This window comes from Scardinius erythrophthalmus (assembly GCF_964197995.2).
Source record: "Scardinius erythrophthalmus genome assembly, chromosome: 25".
Classification (NCBI taxonomy): Eukaryota; Metazoa; Chordata; class Actinopteri; order Cypriniformes; family Leuciscidae; genus Scardinius; species Scardinius erythrophthalmus.
Genome location: NC_138245.1, coordinates 22,752,342 through 22,767,693, shown reverse-complemented (window position 1 = coordinate 22,767,693; position 15,352 = coordinate 22,752,342). Strand labels below are relative to the sequence as shown.

Here is a 15,352-nt window from a genome sequence, read left to right as displayed (position 1 = left end):
TATAGTGTAATTGCCTTATACAAATAGATTGTATATTGGTTTGATATTTTGTCATGCAATGCATTTAATACACTTTTAATTTAGCTTAAATGTCCAAATACTAATTAAGCAACATTGCCTGCTAGGCCATCTATAGTGACATGGTTTGCTGTGTAACACTACAGCTCAATATTTGTGCTGCCTGTTCTCCAATGTTGGCAGATGTTGTAGATGGCAGATAATCCAGAATCTTGGGTCTGGTGCAAGCTGGATTTATTCATGACCATGATACCAACATCTGTCGTGACTTCACAGTAAGCTTGCTGAACACGAGAGAGCGTTGAGTGTGAATACTCCTTCATCGTCAAAGAATAAGAGAGTTCCTCAACCTCAATTAGGGGTAAGTTCATGTTCAAATAAATGTGTTTATTGCATTTTGGTTTATGCAGCTACAACAGAAGAAAATGTAAGGATGTCAGTTGTGCTATACAGAATTATGCTAATGCAATGGACATAACTATCATTTTCAATAGCAGTTCCTTTTCAGAGTGTAAAAAAATGACGGATGTTGATGTTGAGTGTGACCAAAATATTTTCTTTATAAAATAAGGGCAGATCAGGCATATTTTAATGTGTATTCAGAGATTTTTACATGTAGCAATAGTGAATATAGCTTTAAAGTATTTTTTTTGCCTACGCTTGACTTATTTCTTAGTTTAAAATTGTAAATGACAGAACAAAACGTGATACAGATAGAAGAAGTGGACCAGATAGACATAACTGAAGCCAGTTGGAAAAAGCAAATCATATTTAATCTCACTAATACCCTGGGTTTATGTAAAATGCTTGCTACCTGGATGAATTTTGCTTCGAAAATGGTTTATTTGCATTCACTTTAGCATATCTTCATCTTTTCTACAAAGTATGTTATAAAGTATAAAGCACACTTTATCTGGCACACTATGTTTTTTTTATATATAAAATACGTTATATTGGTGGGGGGTGGGGTTGTATTCATATTTCACATGCGTAGGCTTTCACTAGTGCTCAATTGATCAATCACAGTGAGATTTGAAGCATGCCTTTCTCCAGGTGCAAACATTATATTGCAGATGATCCTTTACTTGCCAAAATGAGCAGTACAACAGAGCATACTGCATATTTTATATTCCACAATGCAATGCACTTAACATTTCTAAACCATTATGGCAATAAAGTAATATTATCAACCAATTTTTAACCTCTTCCTTGACTTATTTAATAAATCCAAGAAATATATTTTAATGCAAAATTGGGATTAAAAATGTTAAATAACCAATGCTAATTCGAAGATGATATGTGGAAGACACCTTTTAAATTAAACACACACACACACACACACACACACATACATACTGTATATATACATATGCTACAGGAACCAGTTTTTGTGTTTAAGCAATTCAGTTTCGTATGTAACCCTCGTTCCCTGAAGGAGGGAATGGAGGCGTAGTCAGCATGTCGACTGATTGGGATCACGCTTAGGGAGCCTGTCATCTTCATGTATTGATAAAACGAGCCAATGCACATTGCCGTGCGAGATTTGCATCTCGCGTTCTGCCCCGCAGCGCGGGTATAAACACGGAAGTGGATGCATGCACCACTTCACTTGTTTTTTGCTGAGGAGTCGAGCGGAGCCCGGAGGTGGTCCAGCAATAGTGGAAACGGGACTACATCTCCGTTCCCTCCCTCAGGGAACGAGGGTTATATGCAAACGAGACTATCCCTTTCAGTCGCTCACATTCGACGTAGTCGACGTGTCGACTGATTGGGATCCCTGTTAAAACGCCACTAGTGCTGCCACCTTCCAGTGCCTAGACAAAAGCCTTCTGATCCCCCTGCATTATTGAGGCGGAGATGGGACAGGGCTTAGGCCAGGTAAGTCACTGCTGTTCCGCAAGACCCACTCAGTCAGACTTGGATAACACTGGGAAAGTGTGCCCTTTCGTTGGAAAGGAATACGCTGCGGAAGCCACATCCTGCTCGTAGGTAGGTAACATGTGGAGGATACACATATGAACTGGGCGTTACCGGGCAGTACAAGATATGGAATGTCACTGAGGTGGCTCCAGCCTATAACAAGGGAGACTCACCGGACAGTGACGACACGGGCTCACCGCAGGGAGCCGTACCGTGGAAGAATACACATATGGGAACGCCGTTGGGATCACAACATATGGATCCAGCCTAACACAGGTTCCACCAGTGCATATGAGTTTTAGGCCTGGCATCGGACGCTCTGCCACGTCCATTGACGAAGGGTGTGGAGGAACTCAACAGGGTTCGGCTAAAGAGGAACTCTACTGGAGCAAGAATAGCTCACGGATCCAGTCCATAGGAGGGGAATGGTGCAGCAAGCCAACACTTCGAACCGGGCTTCTATGCGAAGAGAGCAAACTGGAAGCAACTGGCTCGACACATAGGCGATAGAATCTGCGAACGTGTTAGGTGTCGCCCAGCCCGCAGCTCTACAAACATCTGTCAGGGTGGCACCCTGTGCCAACGCCCAGGAAGCAGCTACACTCCGAGTGGAGTGAGCTCGCAACCCAGGACCTTGCACTTTGGGATTCATACACCAAGATGATGGCATCCACTAGGCGAATCCTCTGCTTGGAGACAGCTTTTCCCTTCTGCTGGCCTCCGTAACAGACGAAGAGCTGGTCTGAGGTCCTGAGGCTTTGCGTTCTGTCCACAATAACCGCAAAGAGCGGACAGGATCCGCTTGCGTGCATCCGCTTCCGTGTTTATACCATGGTTTATACCATTGCATCTCGCTCGCCAATGTGCATTGGCTTGTTTTATCAATACTCGAAGATGACAGGCTCCATAGGCGTGATCCCAGTCAGTCGACACATTACGTCGACTACGGAAACTGTTTATAATGATCTTAAATTTAGACCTCTCTTGTTGTGACAACCATGTTATAGTAGCTTTGTTTCATATTGAATTCACAGTAATTGACAGAAATTTCCATGCGTCGTGAGCCATACAGACAGATAATGAGCTCTTAGGGACTAAAATAGCACTGGTCCATTTACTATGCTGCAATTCATGAAATCGTGTCATAATTTCAGTGTCACTTGCATTGGGTTTTAATTGGAAATGGACATGCGATGAAGCAAATCCTTTTGTAATTGCTGTGTGTCTATTTAATTGCTGTGTGAATATTACCTTTACCACTAAATGTTAAGTAATACTTCAGTGCATGTTGTGTTGCGTGATTCAGCTTGTGAACAATAGTGATTCACTGAAAAATGTCCTTTTTATGTGCTAGACCAAACGATATCCTCTCAGGACAATGACTCATCTGCAGAACAACAGGTTTTCAGATATCACCCTGAATTTATATGAATGTGAGAAAAGAACAGGTCTTTGGTGGACATGTTGAGCCCTCTGGACCCTGCGTGTGAGACGTATTCTGAATTGTAAAAGCAGACGTTCACATATAACTCTTAAGAGGTGAAGGCTCATCAAATATGTGCTATTACTCCCTGACTTCAATAGGCTGAGTATATAGTCTAATCTACTATCGGTCAGAGCCCAAGAGCAATGTCCCCTATCCTTGAGGGCTAAAATGAATATCTGACTGTTTGGGTTCAGAAAGGGTGAGTCACATACAGATAAGATGATATTCTGTGTCTTTCTTGTGCTGAGTTAAATACAGCAGAAGATCTGTTAGAGAAGAATTTATTTACAGGTGGCAGCTGCGGATAATTGAAAGAACTGTGAAAAAATGGCAAGCTTTCAGCTGAATAACACCTAGACAAGAGTGAGTAGCACATGCAATATAACTATTGGAAAGTGCAGAATGTAAATGTGTCTTACCCATCCTTTGTGGACACTAAACTAAACATAATTATTTATTTATTTATTTATTTATTTATTTATTTATTGAGAAATTGCCCATATGACAAAGGTAGAAATGTTTTGTTGTTGTTGTTGTTTTTTTGTAAATGTCAGTTCTATATTCACATTTCAGTTTGACTATACATGATATTTTACAAACTTTGTTTGTTGGTTGAGTGTTAATTATGTACATGTACTTTGCCTACATGGTTCTACATGTTAGTTAAACACATGACTTTGATTTGCCTGACAAAAGTTTTTAAAATATCAATGTTAATATTTTTATGTATTTTCGAATAAATTAATAGATAGGACAAAAAAATTTGGATCAAATCATTGACCTATACAGAAAACCTCCTGCTTTTTCTCCCACCCTAAATTTAAAATATATCTATGCCTCTTTTTGCAAGTAATTTGAACAAACCAGTGAACTGTCTTGTATTTTCCGCTTTTGGTAGAGTAAAAATGGGAGAGACGGGGAGCAAAGTGGTCCTGAGGGAGACATCTGTGGATGGAGTCCAGCCCCAGGTAATTTCCATAAAGACTTCAGTTTCACAGCCCAGACATATTTTACTCTGCAGAGAAACTGTGCATGGCCAAATACAAACACAGATCCTTCTCTAAAAAGTAAACAGCAAAGACTAAACAATTAGATTATGGCTTCTCTTGTTGAGTCACAAGCTATGTACTAATCCTTTGATGCATCAATGTTTAGTTCATGACCATCTGTGCTTATATTTTCATGCGAATATGCGTATGAGGCTCACAGTGTGTTTCACTGTCATCCCATTAGCAATCCCTTTTGATTTATTCAAACTCATTAGATGTGATGCTGCAGTGGTTGGATCAAGTTGCATAGTCTCTCTCATTATTCCTCAGAATATGAATGTTCATGCTTTACATTATTACATGATGTGCCAGAACTAATTTTTTTTAGCCTTAACTGGAATACTGAGAGATTTACATGGTAAACATCATGGGACCAGCCTCTTTATACTGTCTACTGCATTCGTTCAGCATTGTTCGGATGCTGTTTTCTCTGTAATTTCACTAATTAAAGAATGAGGTCCTAATCCTATGAGGTTTTCTTTATTTTTCTTTATTTTATGATGTTAAACAAATCTCATTTTATTTATTGAGAAATTGCCCAATGGACAAAGTTTTTTTATTATTTTTTTATTGTAACTTTGGATAAAATAATTGTATTTATTTTTAAATTTTCATTTTCACTTTCAGTTTTATTTTATTTTTATTTTTTTCTAAGAGACATTTCTCATAGGATTTAATAATATATATATTATTATTATTATTATTATTATTATTATTTTTATGAAAGCGTTTAATCTATTTTATTATTATTATTTTTAATCTAGTTTTATTGTTTAGAGAAATTGCCCATTTGGCAAAGGTAGTAATTTTTGTTTTTGTTGTTTTTTGTAAATGTCAGTGCTATACTCAAACTCCAGTAATCTCACATCTGAGGATTTATTAGTGATGATGGTTTATTTCATTCTGATGGCAAACCCTGCTGCTCCTGTTAATCCCAATGTTTAGCTCCAGGTCAGATGGTCCAATCACGGACTGCTGTTAGAGTCACATGTCAGGGTCTTTAGATGAGTGGAGTACAGTAGTGTAGATTTAGCACCTGCTAATGGCCTGATAAGATTGGTGTTAGAGAATATCTGCCAAAAGATGAGTGCTATGTACATTATATGTGACCAAAATGTTGTACATTTACAAAACAGTACAGTATACATTATATCCTTGTGTTGCTTACATAACATCCTGCGGTCCCCTTGGGCATGTCTTCTTGTCGACATTCACTTTATGGGATTAAATGCTCTTGCAAGATGAAGTCTGACATCTCTTGTCATCTGTAGTCTTGAGACATGGAAAAATTCTCATTAGATTTGAAGTTTGATTCTCCCTACGTGGGGAGTTTGGAGCAGGGAACGCCACACAAGCACTGAAAGCGGGAAACAGCAGCCAAGTGAACTGATCTGCTGGGATTAAGATAAAGAACCGCCCTGGTCTGATGGGGTTTAGAGGGGTAAATCTTGGGATTATGATGTCAGGTCAGGCGCTGTGGTGGAAGAGGAAATTTAATTGTCAAAGGGAATCAGACGGCCAGGATTATACCACACTCAGTGTGGAGATGGCAGGAGTCAGGTCTGTGTTTACCCAATGCTACCTCGGTTGTAATTGCCATGGAATGGGGTTTTCCACTTTAGAAGAGGCGGAATTCCATACAAAATTTTCACACTTTCGGATTAGGGCAACTGCTTGAAACTGAACTGTATATATAGGCACAATAGAACAAATGGAGCTTTACGTGTGGTGAGTGTTCTTATACTGTTTATTCTTATTGTAAAGAGCGTTTGTCAACAACTACTTGGAGGTTTTACATCATAATTTGTTCTCCTTGGCTAAGTCTCCCAATTTTATTATGATTGTTAGGATTTTTTTATCTTGCAGTCATAAATTATAATATTTTGATTGACTCACAGCATGAAGAATGGAGCCGCCTCAGAGGCACACTGTGCTTCATTTTCTCATTTATTGTGGAATTTTGATTGATGCATGTTTCACAGCTTTGTGAAGCATTTTAAAATTACTGTTTTCGATTTGAATATATTTTAAAATGTAATTCATTCCTGTAGTATTTTATGAGTAGCGTCTGGTTAGCCTCCAAATAATCAGACCGAACGTTGCATACAGTGCTTTATTACTGGGCCACCTCTACCAGCCCTCGCTCCCAACATAGTGCCCATATCCCTCCGCCTGATATCTATACAAACGTAATGACGTAAACAGTACGTGCAAGTTTACTGATATGATCTGAATGTTACAATTCCTATGATGGCAATGATTTTTTTTGCTGCTAAATATTTTTGTGGAAACTGTGATTCATTTTTTCCGGGTTCTTTGATGAATGGAAAGTTCAAAAGAACAGCATTTATTTTATTTTTGTTTTCTTAAATTTTTAAAGCCAGACCCAGCAATTGCCATTGACGGTTTAACCAAAACCAGCAAAATGAAGGTGAAATGGACTCAACTGGGCCTGGTCTTTTTCTTGCTGCTGTCCATCATCATGACCGCTTGCTTCATTTGGCAGTACCAGCTGCCCAAGTTAGTGGCAGGTGAGTGAGTTGTCCACAGGTCATGTGCAATACTTCTTCTGTATGAAAGCCTTGAGTCACACTTTTAAACTTTTAAAATGCAAAGAAATCTCTTTCACATTTTTTATAAATACTGCTAAATATTTATAATTATAAAGCAAAATTGGTAACACTTTAGTTTAGGGTCCAATTCTCACTATTAACTAGTTGCTTATTAGCATGCACATTACTAGGATATTAGCTGTTTATTAGTGCCTAAAACATATAGTAATGCCTTATTCTGCATGACCCTATTCTACATCCCTTAATGCTACCCATTACCTTAACTTAACAACTACCTTAATAAGCAGTAATTAGGAGTTTATAGAGGCAAAAGTTGTAGGTAATAATAAGTTAATAATTTGAACTGGACCCTAATCTAAAGTGTGACCAAAATATGTCTGGTTTGGTGTCAGATATGTTGTCTCGAGGTGTGATTAGAAGGTCCTACTATAAGCTGTCTGTGAGTGGGGATTGATTTAGAACTCTAAAGATGGAAGACTGTCTTCTTTTCAGGTGAAGGTGCAGTAGAGCTGCATATTTAAAGCAGTTTTGTGCTTCTTAATCTACAGACCACTGTCCATTAAGTAATGAGGCGGATTCAGTAAACCACACCCCAGTTTAATCAGGCTGTGTGACCCGAATATGAAATAATGATTGGCCAAACATTGGCCAAACAACCCACATGATGGCTTGAATTTTATCCTCAAAAAATGTAATTTGCTATTTATTTCACGTGTGTTTAAATGGTCAACCCAGATTATTTACATCATGTATAATAATTAATTTTATTAATGCCATTTATTGTCTCGTTAATGTTCATTCTGTTTTGGAAATTAAAGTGAGGCTTATTATTCGTAAGTGTGTTCAAAAATAATCAGTAAAGGTTTTAATTCACTGTTCGGGCACATGATTATAATCTGTTTTGATTCTGTTTAATCGGGAAATGAATGTGCCATGTTCAAAAAATTCAAAGCTTGCCTTTGCCCCGTTCATGTTTCATGTTCCCTGTTTCATGTGTCTAGTTTTGTCATCCCTTTGTACAGTAGTCCAATTGTTTCATTGGATCTGAAAATACAACATAAAAGTCCAAACAAACAGAGAACATGTGGTTCACTTTCTCTCGTTTTATATATATGTATTCTGTGTGCTTATTCTTAAGATGGAAATGACGGGGAAAGATCCAAATCTTTGAGAATGTGCCCTCGGTTCCCGGAGCCCACACTTCTGGAACACCCCATCCCCAGTTTGAAGGAGGCGCTTGAGAAAGTAAGCATGTGAAGATCTTAATCATTAATTTTATCCTTTTGTGCAATGATTTTATTATTCTAAAAGTCAGTCATTTGCAGTTTATTTCACATTTGTTTGAAATGGTCAAAATAGTGTACTGGCACCATGTCACCTGTGGGAAACAAAATATTCATTTTATTCAAGGTTACAAAATATTCAGCAATTTAGATGGCATCACTTGTAGAATAAGTGATTTGAATTAATAAAAAATGCTCTCAATATTTAAGGACTTTATTTAAAGTTGACATGTAATTTCTGTGCCACTAGCACCACCAGATTGAATCGCAAAAATAGTGACTGTTTACGCATAGGCTTCCAGAAGACGGCCCCCAACTGCCATTGGTCAGTCAAACAGAAAGTCCCACTCCAGTCTCACGCCATTGGTTGAGCTGAATCCGTCGTGTCCAGCTGGTCAGCATGATAACAGAGCATTGTTTTAATATCCACAGTGATATTTCAGGGAAATCAACATAAGAATGTCTTGTACTTGTCACCACCATGAGGATATATACAGTACCGTTCAAGGTCATGAAGATTGTTTTTGAAAGAAATTAATACTTTTATGCTGCAAGGATGCATGTAATTGATCAAATGTGACAGTAAAGCTATTTATAATGTTACAAAATATTACTATTTCAAACAAACTGTGTTCTTCTGAACTTTCAATTCATTAAAGAATCTTTTAAAAATGCATCAGTTTTCAGAATGATATTAAGAAGCACAACTGTTTTTAACATTGATAATAATAAGAAATGTTTCTTGAGCACCAACTCGGCATATTAGAATTATTTCTGAATGATGTAACACTGACTACTGGAGTAATGATGCTGAAAATACAGCTTTAACATCACAGGAATAAATTAATTTTGAAAAAATATTAAAAAAAGAAAACAGTTATTTTAAATTAGGATAATATTTTACAATATTACTATGCATTTTGATCAAATAAATGCAGCCTTGGTGAGCATAAGATATTTTTTGAACAGTTGTGTATTCCAACAGATCATTGCTACCGTATAAATTAATTTAATAATGTATTGTCATTCATCTAGGTTGACGCACTGCTGCGCAATAGCATCAACCCCGTCAGTCTGCCCTCACTGTCAGCTATTGTTACTTACAATGACACAGTGCTGTGGACGGGGAACTTCGGCAAGAGAAATGGTAGTGATCCTAACTCTGCACCACCAAATGAATACACCATTTACAGGTACATCATATGTCATTATAAAATATATTTTATAAAATATATGTGTTAAATATTTTAAATATATATGTTTATATTTATTTTATACATTGTTTGGACTTGCATTCAAAATACTTGCTTATACTGGTTGACAGGAGATATGATCAACTTGCCTCTGCATAGCAGATCGCCCTCATATGAAGGAGTCTGGCATGGAGAGGGGTGACATTATCACCAAATGCCAACTAAGTGTCTGTGTGCTCAAATCCCGCTCTCAAGGGTCCTTCAGTCAGACCCATATAGTTGCAATTATTCAAGCATCATCACATAAGAGCTATGTTATTATTTTTCATTGATGAAGCACACATTTCCACATTGAGGCCAACTGTGTGCCTAGATTGATTTAATCAGTCCGAATCCACTTCTAATTTGCTAATTTCTAATTCTAATTTGCTCACTTCTAATTTGTGATCGGAGCTGTCATTTCAAGCAATACAGTTTAATTGTGTTGCCTTTTCAATGTGGACAAAATCAAGCTTGTTTATGTTAAAAGCCATGAACTCAATCAAAAATAACAATAATACATATACTATATTATAATACATATAATAATACATATACTACATATACTATATACTATATATAATAATACATATACTATACTAAAAAGTACAGACTTGCATAGGTATAAATCAGTAAAAATATAAATGTAAGACAAAAATTTTTTTTTCAAATTTTCTATCATTAGTACAAGTACATCACAACACAAAATCAATTAATTTGTGTGTGTGTGTGTGTGTGTGTGTGTGTGTGTGTGTGTGTGTGTGTGTGTGTGTGTGTGTGTGTGTGTGTGTGTGTGTGTGTGTGTGTGTGTGTGTTTATATATATAGGCCTATATATAAATGAATTAGATTTGTAAATATATATATATATATATATATATATATATATATATATGTTGGCACATATCCACTTTTGTGTTGTATTCCTTTTTTACTGCTTTATCCCTATGTATGTTTGTACTTTTTTCTGAACGCTCCTTTCACCAAGATAAATTACTCGTATGCAAACATAATTGCCATTAAAGCAAATTATGATTATGATTATGAAACAGAACCAAATGAATACCAGCACTACTTTTCCCTTTTTTCAAAAATAAAGCAATGAATGTAAAATTTAAAAGGAATGAATTCTTTGTGCTCAGTTATCTAAATACATGCATTATAAATGATTCATGGGTTATTTATGATCTGCATGCCTATTTCCAGAATTATGTTTTTGTTTCAGACTTACTGAGGACTGGGTGTGTTTTGCTAATTAATATCATGCTATTGTGCATTATATATTCAAAATGATCTTACATACTCTATGGATCATAATAATAGACCTAAACTATAGACCACCGAGTCCACATTTAGTCAGTTTATGTACAAAGGCCAAGGCAAATATCTATATTTGCTGTCACATCATTTTTTGTTTGTTTATAAAACCTATCCATGGACTGTATAGTGCTGTGCTGTGTTTAGGCCAGATTATTTCTAAAGGTTCTGAGGGTTGGCAGTTGCATGATATGGTCTTGAATACAGATGACAAGGCTGCTGTTTTAATCAGATCTTGAAAATATAGAGGCTTTTCCTCTATTTTTTTAAGAAGTAGTCATTTCTACGTCCTGTTAATGCTACTAAGCTGTTTCTCTCCAGTTCTAGCTGTGTAAATATCATCTTGTACATAACTCAGCTACTGTTTTCAAGGCTCAAACTCTTGTAATGGATTGTAGACTGGTTTTATGACTTTTTTTCAGTGTCAAGGATGTTCACAAATGCTATATAATCCATCTTTGAGTTGCAAAGTGTTTTGGTCTGTTTTAATCGCATGGATGAGAATGTAGGATTTATGAGGGCATAGTTCAAAAGGCAGAAATTGAGCTCATAAAATACTCAAGGTCAGTCTCAGTGTTGAGTTCTGACGCACTCTGGGTTGGCCAGTCAATCAACGGCACACAATGCAAACAACTAAAGTGTGTGTACAAAGCCAGCAAGGCGTAATATGACCACATTTTTATTGAAATATACACAAAAAAATAAAACCTCAGTATGTCAGAACAGGTTTACCCTTCCTTTACTTGACTGATAAATACAGTCAAGGTTGTTGTTTTTTTATGACATGCTTCGATGTTCAAAGTAGCATTATACTTCACTTGATGTCTGACCATTTGATTGCATTTCATGATTAATAATTAAATTTCATTGCTGAACTTCCAGCACCAATGCAAAAGCTGATGTTATTTTCTGATAGCTTGACTATTTCCATAAATAATAAAAATCTTATTTTGTGCACATTTGAATAAAGAATCTGCTGTGTTGTCGCCCCTTCTGTAGGATTGCCAGTGTATCCAAGATCTTTCCCACCCTGATGCTGTATCGATTGTGGGAAGATGGCAAGGTGGGCTCCCTGGATGACCCCCTGGAGAAGTATGTGGACAACTTCACCATTAAAAACCCCCTGGGCAAAAGCAGAGACTCTGAGCTGAAATACGTCACTGACGGGCTGATCTTCCTTGACAGTGGTGAGGTTCAAATCAGATCGTCCTCGGTAACATTAAGGAGAATGGCCAGCCAGCTTTCTGGTGAGTTTCCAGCCTCCAGTTTTGTGCCAAGAAGCAATTCCATGGTTGCACAATCACTGAGATGTGAAAAAAAAACACAAGTGTCTGTTTATAGCATTTTAATACCTGTAGCAGCAGGTCAAAATGAATGTTTCTTTGAACTCAGCATTGGACCCGCTGTTTGGCCTCAATTGCTGGAGGTGAACATGGACAATTTAGTGGAACAAACTCAAGAGCTCAGAATTGAAAACAAACTCATCTATTCCATTTTCACAGCAATCTACCTGTCTACCAATCTACTTGATGTGTGTGATTACTGTTCTCACTATAAATACACAGGCTGGTGAAGATGAAAAGCTGATATTAATTTCAAATCTTTTCAGTATATTTAAATATGACACACAAATACACAGCAGGCAGTTAAAAAGGTAATATCAGACATTTTTAATGATCAACTAAAAAGGTCAACTAAACATTTTTTTGGGCCAAAGATTTTGTTTTACTAAGATTTTGTTTTACTTTTACAAAAAAATGGTATACTTTGGTATACTTCATTTTTGACGTGAACACTTTTGTTAATCCTGGGACAACATTCACATCCAAAAACATAGTCTGACTCCTATGCCTAAATTTAACCCTACCTATATCTTATCCCTAAAATCAAAGGGAAACGATAGGTGTTGTTGTAAGACTAAACTCTAAACATAAAAAAAAAACATTAACTCTTAACCAATCCCTCAAATCTGATTGGTTGAGATGTTGATCCATAAAGAACATGTTCTACTTGGTGAAATCACATTCACCAGCTGAACATATAACCTTTCTATGTATACTCAAATTGATAGTGTGCATGAACTCAAGCGGTCAACGCATGCACACTAGAAAGTTTCAATTTTATCCAGTGGCTGCACTGTTTCTCTCCAAAAGTTGACTGATAAATATGTCACGTAAAAAACGAAGATGAAAATGGAAGAGGCCAGCTGATCCTGTGCCTTAAAGACTCAAATGTAAAGCCTTCTTCGCCCACTTCCTCGCAAGCTGCTGCTTTTGAGTCTAATATAGTTATTTTTTTGCAGGTCTACCCCGAAGACTCCGTGGAACTAACTTGCTGTGGAAAGGAAAGACAAAGGCTGCAATCAACCTCCTGCAAGATGATGTGCTCATAGCAGATCCAGGGACAAAGTGAGTTCCGCCACATTAATCTGTCTTATTTAACCGTATTTGTTCCTGTCAGCTACTTTTTAACAAAACTCATTTTGTGTACATCTCAATAGCTTTTGTGTGTGTGTGTGTGTGTGTGGAAAGGTTATGGACCATGATAATAACTTTTCTGTTGTCTCCTAATAACTTGCCTTTGAGGTAAAAATAACATAAAAGACATAACATACTCTTCTCTTTTCTCTGTTAGATGTCACTACAGCAATTTGGCCTTCTCTTTGCTCGCCCATGTCCTGTCTGAGAGAGTTGTGGGTATCAATTACCAGCGATGGGTCACAGATAACATTCTGGGCAGGTTGGGAATGGAGGACACAGGGTTTGACATCAACCCTGCTATCCAAAGTCAAATGGCTGTCGGTGTGTACGCCAGTGGACAAATGGCGCCTCTTTATGACTTGGGGTGGTACCGCCCCTCAGGCCAGATGTATTCAACGGCTGCTGATATGGCTAAGTTATCCATGATGTTGCTGGGAGCCTATCACCGCAAGCTATTGGAGCCTGACACCTTAAAAATTATGCTAACCCCTCTGTTCCGCTGCGACAAAGACTACTTTGCCAATCGCACAGGAACGCCGTGGGAAGTGAATGAACAGATGGGATATGAGGTGCTACGCAAGGATGGTGATCTGGACGGCTATTCCGCTACATTCTCTCTGGTTCCTCGGCTTAAGCTAGGCTTGGTGGTGCTAATGGCGGGCACACGACCGCAGAACCAGGATTTAGTGTCAAAGGCATACTCTTATATAATTCCTGCCATGCAAAGGGCCTTTAGGGAGGCCAAGCGGTTTCTTATTCCTCCCCCCAATCCTGCTCCCTATGTGGGCTTTTACACTTACGGCAACATCACGTTTTACGAGATTAAAGCGGGGCCAGATGGTGTCTTGATCATGCAGCAGTTTGGACCTCAAATTGAGAATCTTATCCCTGAGCGGTACCGGACCATAAAATTGAATTACTTAGTGGACCGAGTCTTTAGAGTTGTGTTCGAGAAAGAATATCCCTGTGTACTGCTTGTCAACACCGCATCCGTGTCCCTCGAAGCCCAAGATGGACAGCTTTTTAACTTTTATGTCTTTGACAAGAAGGGCGTGTCTCCTGGATTCGACGCTCCAGGGCTCAACACATATAATGTAATTCGAATATCTCGCAGACCCACGTTCTCCAACTAAGGATGAAATGGTCTCCGAAAAACTGTGATCTGACACATTGGGGCTTTATGTATGAGCGATTGGGTCACATTAAAACAGAGGAGGGTTACCACTGTCATTGTTTTTCCTGTATAGCTTGTTTAACCTATGAGGAACTTTCAGCATAACCTATTTTTGCACATGCGTTCATGTCCTTGTATATAAAGATGTCCTTATATTTTCATGTTCTTCCTTATTATATAACTTGTAATTTTACAGTTCCTGTCAAAAGTTTGTAATCATTACAATTTATGTTTTTGAAATAAGTTTAATCGAGGTTGCATTTATTTAATCAAAAATACAGTCAAAGCAGTAATATTGCAAAATATTAATACAAATTTAAAGAACTGTTTACTATGTGAATCTATTTTAAAATGTAATTTATTCCTGTGATGGCAAAGCTGAGTTTTTGAAACTCATTTCAAGACCTTGACAGGTACTGTATATAAAAACCCTTTGTACAGTTAACTTTGTACATAAATAATTTAATGCTATTTTCTGGATCTAGCATTATGAATAATTTTCAAGCAAAAAAACATTATACAAACAAGGAGCTCTTATTGATACTTAACTAAATTGGTCTCACTAAATCAGTCACATCATAATTTTCTATGCCATTGCAACTAAATATGCAAAAATAAATTCAGTTTTCAATGCTTAAATAGTCTTTTATGCAAAATAAGCCTTGTCCCATTCTATGAATGAATATTAATGTATAGACTATTTAGTCATCAAAAGGTCAGCATAACAATCATTTTAATTGTGAATTATAGGCTGTGGTAAAACCAAAATTCATAAGATTATTATAAATTCTTAAAAATCTCTATCTAGACTTTGTACTAGT

The 15,352-nt window shown here is 37.2% G+C and overlaps 1 protein-coding gene across 1 annotated transcript; it reads left to right on the top strand.

Annotated features, from left to right (window-relative positions):
• Positions 1-248: 248 nt before the first annotated feature.
• On the top strand, positions 249-14,490 carry lactbl1b (lactamase, beta-like 1b; the record flags this gene model as incomplete). Its single annotated transcript, XM_081357492.1, has 8 exons — positions 249-379; positions 4,323-4,392; positions 6,854-7,004; positions 8,185-8,291; positions 9,365-9,522; positions 11,877-12,124; positions 13,180-13,285; positions 13,512-14,490. Exons 2-8 carry the CDS (start codon positions 4,330-4,332, stop codon positions 14,488-14,490), a joined length of 1,812 nt encoding a protein of 603 aa, XP_081213618.1. The 5' UTR covers positions 249-379; positions 4,323-4,329.
• Between the last annotated feature and the right edge of the window lie 862 nt (positions 14,491-15,352).